Genomic DNA, 6,293 nt, shown 5'->3' with positions numbered 1-6,293 from the left:
AGTAGTAAGCCCCATCTTTTGAGTTTCCTCCATAGCAAGTATAACTTTATAAAACTCAGCAATCATAACAGTCTGAACTTCAATAAACACAGAGAAAACATTATTAAACTCCTTTATACTCACACGGGAAAATACCTCCACAAGTAGCAGGATATTCCCTACCAGTTCCATATGTGTTAATTTTAACTCAGCGTGGTGGAGGGAACTCCCATATAACAGAAAGAGGATTACATACCTTGAAGTTTTAGACGAATTTCCCACTAGACAAATTAACTCTTTAATTATCGAAATAGCCCTATAAACATCAATTTTATCCTAAAATCTAGTATAATTTCTCATACGCCATATCATCCAAATAGAAAAAATTATCACAACAAGCTTAATCAATTTAACGAAAGGATTACTATCACTCTTAATAAAAGAAAGAAGATTATCCTTACTAGAGAAATGAGAAGTAAGAAAAATTTGTTTAACCCAACTCCAAATATGCAAAGCATTAGAACATTCAAAAAATAAATGTTGAATGATTTTTCGTGCTTTTCAGACAGTGTACACATAAAACATATATGCAAATCTTTATTCTCAATATGATGATTTGTAAGAAGCCGTCCATGAAAATTTTTCCAGAGTACTGGAGTTTTGGAAGACGGAATATATGAAGACCAAATGAATTTACCCCAACCATAGGGAACTCCTGGTTCCAAGAAAAAGTCCTAGCCGATTTAAGAGTGAAACGACCAAACTCATATTGAATCCAATTAGGAATATTATGTTCCTCTCTAATTATGATATGAATAAAAAAATGACACATCTGTTGTAAAGACAAAGGAATAATATTGCAATCACAACTAGTCCAAAACTGAGAGATTGTATCTGGAATGCTAGACCATTAGATAATCCTGCAATTTTGCTTAAAAAGTAGTAGAACACCATTTATCATTTCAGAAACTAATAAAAGTACATGTACCAACAGTTCAAGAAGTATGGTCAAGAATAGTGTCAAAAAACCGCTTAATTCCAGGCAAAATAGATGAGGATCTATAAATCATTCTAAGCTTATATTTTGATTTAAGAACTCTGGCTTTCAAGAGAAAAGACCAAGGTTTGTTGCTATAAGCAAAGTTCCAAACAAACTTAAGAAGATACGCGTTATTTTCATGATGAAGGTTAATAATCTTCAAACCTCCATTCTCAAGAGGAGAACAAATCTTAACCCAATGAAGATTTTAGATGAGAATTTTCCATTGTTGGTAGTTGTATTTTGTCAACACTTTACCAAATAGTTGTATTGTTGATAGTATTGATATACGTCGACATTTAGATATTACGATGTTAAAATAGAATTCCTACAAAGATTGCCACTAAGAAAATGTTAGGTCTTGGGTTCCTTTCCTTGTCTCTAGTGTCCAAGATGATTGCATCTTGTGTTCCACTTTGTATAATTAAACAAAAGGAAAATGATAGTGTGACAACTCAAAGAGTTGTATACAACCCTGATGTGATAGGTTTAGAAATAAATATATATAATAAAAAATAAATTTGTAATTAAATAATATGAAAAAGTATTAAAATAATAATATTAAAAGTTGTAATGTGGTTTATAAAAAAATGTGATTGTCCATATATAATTACTCTAAACAAAAATCTAGGTTGTATCAGATCCACTTTATAGTCCGTCGCTTTATTTACTTCTACCATCATCACTTAAACTCCTATTTTCTCCATTTATAACATTAACTTCCATCAACGACCGTCGAAAGTCAACAAGACAGTGCTGATTGGATTTAATGTTGTAAACTGGAAAAATCTAAAGTAGAAGTCTAACTTGTGATGATAGAAGTAAAATAAACAAAACACTTGCAAATTCAGCGACGGTTGCCAAGTGGCTCCCACATACCCTTAACTTTTGTAAAACTATACAAATGCAGCACAGAAGGCAATCATCATAGATATTGGAGATAAGAAAAAGAACTAATGCGTAACATTTTCTTGGTGGACAATCTTCCTAGGAATTCTATTTTAGCATAACACGATGTCTAAATGTCGAGGTATATCAATACTGCAATGATAGAAGCGAAGAGAGATTATATCAAATACAGTAAAGATATTAAATTCCTTTTCATTTATAAAAATGGGCACACCAGTGTCTTGATGTTAACCCATGGGACAGTGAAGACTGCAACGAACATTACAGTTATGATGAGAACACCCACAATTGCAAAGGTATCAACGGTTTCTTTTGCTCATTTCACTCCATATTTAATCAGCTCATGGTGAGTTTCAATAAATATCGTTACAGGTTTCTTAGTTCATCATTTTCTACTTTTCTACACTTGAGATGCACAACTTCATCCAGCGTCTGCACTCGTTTCATCAATGTTAATAGACTATTATTGTATTTCATACATCAAACACTAGAAAAACTAATGAAGATGAATGCACCTTAAACCTTTAAATTTTTCTTTATATTTGCATAACAACACCGAGTCTCTGATTCAGATCAGAGAAAGGTCTTAAATGTGCCACCAGTGCAACAGGTTATTTTTATTTCCAAAAAGAGTATGTATGAGTTGGAATATATTCTCTTTGCGATGAATAACCGCATACGAAAATGTTTCTTCCATGGTTTTCCATTGCCCTTAAGAGATCATGGTTAGCCTCTCTTATAACATTTATGAACTCAACATTTCTATAATTTGCTGCATCTCATGTTTCAAAACTTTAGTAAAATATTATAGTTATCAAAACTTCTCTAAAATATCACGGGTTTAAAATCTCTCTAGATTACCATGGATTTTAGAACCTCTGTGAAATATCATGGGTTCAAAACCTCAATAAAATATCATAAGTTTTAGAAACTCCTTAAAATATCATGGGTTTCAAAACCTTTATGAAATATTATAAGTTTCAAAATCTCCGTAAAATATCATAAGTTTCAGAACTTTTCTAAAATATCATAGGTTTCATAATTATAAACATTTTTTTTATTCATTTATCATTTAAACATTAATGTGTTTTTTTCAACCACAATTATTTACCTCTATTATATGTATTTATCTATGTTTGTTAAAGTATTTTTTCAATAAATAAAACAAATATTTCAATAGAAGCTAATAGATTGAATGTTAACACTTTTACTAACCATGAACAATTTCAATATTGTCCAAAAATTCTCACTATTAGATACCCCAAATATAAATATTTCAGGAACCAATTTTTGCTTGGGAAAAATAATGGATGAGGATTTTCACTAAAAGACCGAGTTTTAAATGCGGCAACACATCAACTTCGGCCATTATGTTAGAGGAACATGAAAACTTTATTGGATGGCTCTATAAATAGAGCTTAAAGAAACAAATACAACTCGTATTCTTTAGCAGAAATTAACATTTAAAGACTTGAGGAATAACAAACTCCTAAAAAATTCTTACAACATGTTACCTATTCAACAATCATAATTCTAATATATACTCATAATAAACAAACTAGAGAATTAGAATCAAGAAAAGCAAATTAGTACCAATTACTTTTTCATTTACTTTTCTTTAATTGGCCATCCTCCACGATATTTGAGTTACTCTTTCTCTAGTTTATTGATTAATTGTTGCAACTTCTTCAGATACTTGGTTGTGGGATGATCCAATACCATGCCTCTTGAAAATCTGAGTTTTCCATACAGCTCTGTAGGCGTTTGATATAATAAGCAGACATGTTTTTCATCAGCATCACTATGGTTTGAGTTCGAATTTTCAGACATATGTGAAGGGATCATATGCATGATCCTGCCTGGTGGATAAAGACGTCGCCTAGTTGAAGTTGTGACCGGACAAACACTAGCATAAATGTTAGCGTGATTTTCCTGTTTAAGGTTCCCCACTGGATTCAACAATTGGTCTTCATCTTCATTGTCGTCATCTGAGTCATCATTATCAGATCCTTCCCTTGAAGAATTATATTCATCATCATCATCAATAGATTCTATGAGTAAGTGTTCTTCACTTAAAAGAGGTTCAAAACTTGTCTCAGATAATCCAGAAGCTTGAACCAAGTTATCTGACAATGTGTCACGTTGAGACCACGGTAACAACGAGTGTTTATGCTTCTTCACAACCTTCAAACATAGAAAAAGATCAATATTGTATAAGATAATTAATAGATGTATATAATGAACTATGCAAAAAGGAGACATGTTTAGTTATAAAAACTTGCCACTCAGATACTATAGTTGTTAAGATCATTGAATCAGTTAATTGTAAACTCTTGTTAGTGTCTAGTGAATAACTAATAGGAGACTAGATACTTATAGAACACGCTCTGAGATTTCAATCTCAAATATATAATATGAAGAAGAGAGCTTGAAGCTACCTCGGTGCAACTGTTTACTGCATGTTCTGCAATGGCTTTCGCAAAAGATAAGTGAGTTCCAACTGCGCTTAGGATGTTTTTATCCTTAATCCGACCCTGTAAATTATAGTATCAATACCTAATCATGAAAGCTTACTAGTGGAAAGAATGAAACATTTTCTAAGGCACATCATCATGAGAAATTAACCTGTAACAAAACAAATAAATATTTGGCAAAAATATGTAGGTTGTTACCTCAGCAATGAAATCATGAACAGAAGAAGCTGAAAGTGTTGGCACTATGTCAGAACCATTTATTATAGAAGTGATAAAGGGTTTCCCGAATTCAGCTAACTCCAACGTCATACAGGCAGCTGCAAAATAAATTACAATTATGAAACAATTAACATCAGGTTAATATTAAACATCATGTAATAATTTTATTCTGATACAAAACCTAGTCAATTAGTTACTCCACTGAACATGTATACCTGGGCCAAATGTGACACAAGTTGTTGAAGACAACTGTTGAATTTCTCGAAGCTTATAAGTCAATAGTGCAGCAGTTCCACCACCTAGGGAGTGCCCAACAATCTATATGGAAATATTATTATTATAAAAAACAAAAAATGCATAGTTTTAATTAATAAAACAAGTTAAGTAACATTATTAAGTACCTTGATTTTGAAGTGGGGGTATCGATGATGAGCTTCAAGTAGTACAGGAATGCAGCGTTTTCTAATCCAATCAGCTGCAGCAACCATACCACGGTGTGCATGTCCAGAAACTATGTTATGCCTCTCATGATCACTGCAAATGAAGTGATCGAAAGAGACTGGAGCACAGAGTGCATCTGTGAGAGTGTCTTTTATGCTACGCGTTCCACGGATGAACACAAGCAAACTCTTTGATTCTTTATCACGTATAACCGTGAAAGCAGGCTTCAGAATCTGACATGCAAACTTCATTTTCAGTTCAAATGGCCAAACACAAATTCATCAACAAAATTTATACTAATTAACTAACGTACCCTAGATGTTCTTTTCCTATAGAGGATATCCTCCTCCTCGAATCCCGCAGCAAATAGAAACGCAACAGAACGTTTGCTGCTGAAAAGCATGGCACATGTCAGCATTCTCTTCAACTCATATAACTCCTTCAAGATCTGGGGGCCTTTCACTTCCACACAGTCACTTCTTTCACAGCATTCACTTCCAATTGTTTTCTTACCCTACATATTCACAAGCAAAACCTCTTTGAACAAGAACAAACTTTTTAAAGAACCCCAACATAAATGGATAGATATAAGAACTAGGAAACCACCTTGTCCAACACAGCGTGAGCGATGGCTCTGGGCAAGTTGAAGATGTGCCTTCTCTCGGTGTAACAGAGCAACATTATCGCTTCTGCCAATATGAAGATTACCTCCATCAAATTTTTGGGCGCTTCAAGTGCCCTTCGTTCAACCCTCACACCATTATTTCCATTGCTCATCGTCATTATTAGCAAACAAGAATGAAGCTCAGCAAAATGGAGCAAGAAGAGTTAAACAAGATAGTTGAATAGTTGGTGTGTGTTTCAAATGCCAAGGAGAGTGTGACCTTATATAGGAACGCGTGATGCAAGTGGCTTTATTTGCTGGGTTGAATGAAGTATGAGTAAGAGTTGCAAGTTGTATAGAAATGAAGCACTTATAAACATATATATATATATATATATATATATATATATATATATATTAGTTCATAGTTCATTGGTAAAGATGCCCACGAATTATCTAAGATGGGTTGACTTGAAGATCTATCTGCAACTTCTGCTTACAAAAAAAGGAGCTTTCTGTGTGAGTGAAGAAGGTGATTAAAGAACAAAAGAAAAATTTTGCAAGTGGCCACATGAAGTGGTAGGTATGCATAAATTAACAATCTTACAATTTGTCTTTAATTATCCCA

General features: G+C 33.1%; 1 protein-coding gene across 1 annotated transcript; it reads right to left on the bottom strand.

Annotated features, from left to right (window-relative positions):
* Positions 1-3,300: 3,300 nt before the first annotated feature.
* LOC137824355 (uncharacterized) lies at positions 3,301-6,007 on the bottom strand. The gene is made up of 7 exons (XM_068629984.2): positions 5,668-6,007; positions 5,375-5,575; positions 5,022-5,294; positions 4,836-4,938; positions 4,600-4,718; positions 4,366-4,461; positions 3,301-4,111 (listed from the first exon to the last, which is right to left on the bottom strand). The coding sequence occupies exons 1-7, from the start codon at positions 5,842-5,844 to the stop codon at positions 3,575-3,577; spliced, it is 1,506 nt and encodes a 501-aa protein (XP_068486085.1). The 5' UTR covers positions 5,845-6,007; the 3' UTR covers positions 3,301-3,574.
* Between the last annotated feature and the right edge of the window lie 286 nt (positions 6,008-6,293).

Source organism: Phaseolus vulgaris, chromosome 8, assembly GCF_051622355.1.
Source record: "Phaseolus vulgaris cultivar YP4 chromosome 8, ASM5162235v1, whole genome shotgun sequence".
Taxonomy (NCBI): Eukaryota; Viridiplantae; Streptophyta; class Magnoliopsida; order Fabales; family Fabaceae; genus Phaseolus; species Phaseolus vulgaris.
The sequence above is the reverse complement of the archived record's forward strand: the minus strand, read 5'-3'. Positions and strand labels throughout refer to the sequence as shown.

What these genes read in the sequence shown, in the direction of transcription:
- LOC137824355 (XM_068629984.2), bottom strand. Translation starts at nt 5,844, where the DNA reads ATGACGATGAGCAATGGAAATAATGGTGTGAGGGTTGAACGAAGGGCA. An exon ending in TTCATGATTTCATTGCTGAG is followed by an intron (nt 4,462 to 4,599) that starts GTAACAACCTAC and finishes TATAATTTACAG; the next exon opens with GGTCGGATTAAGGATAAAAA. An exon ending in CAGTAAACAGTTGCACCGAG is followed by an intron (nt 4,112 to 4,365) that starts GTAGCTTCAAGC and finishes CTATGTTTGAAG; the next exon opens with GTTGTGAAGAAGCATAAACA.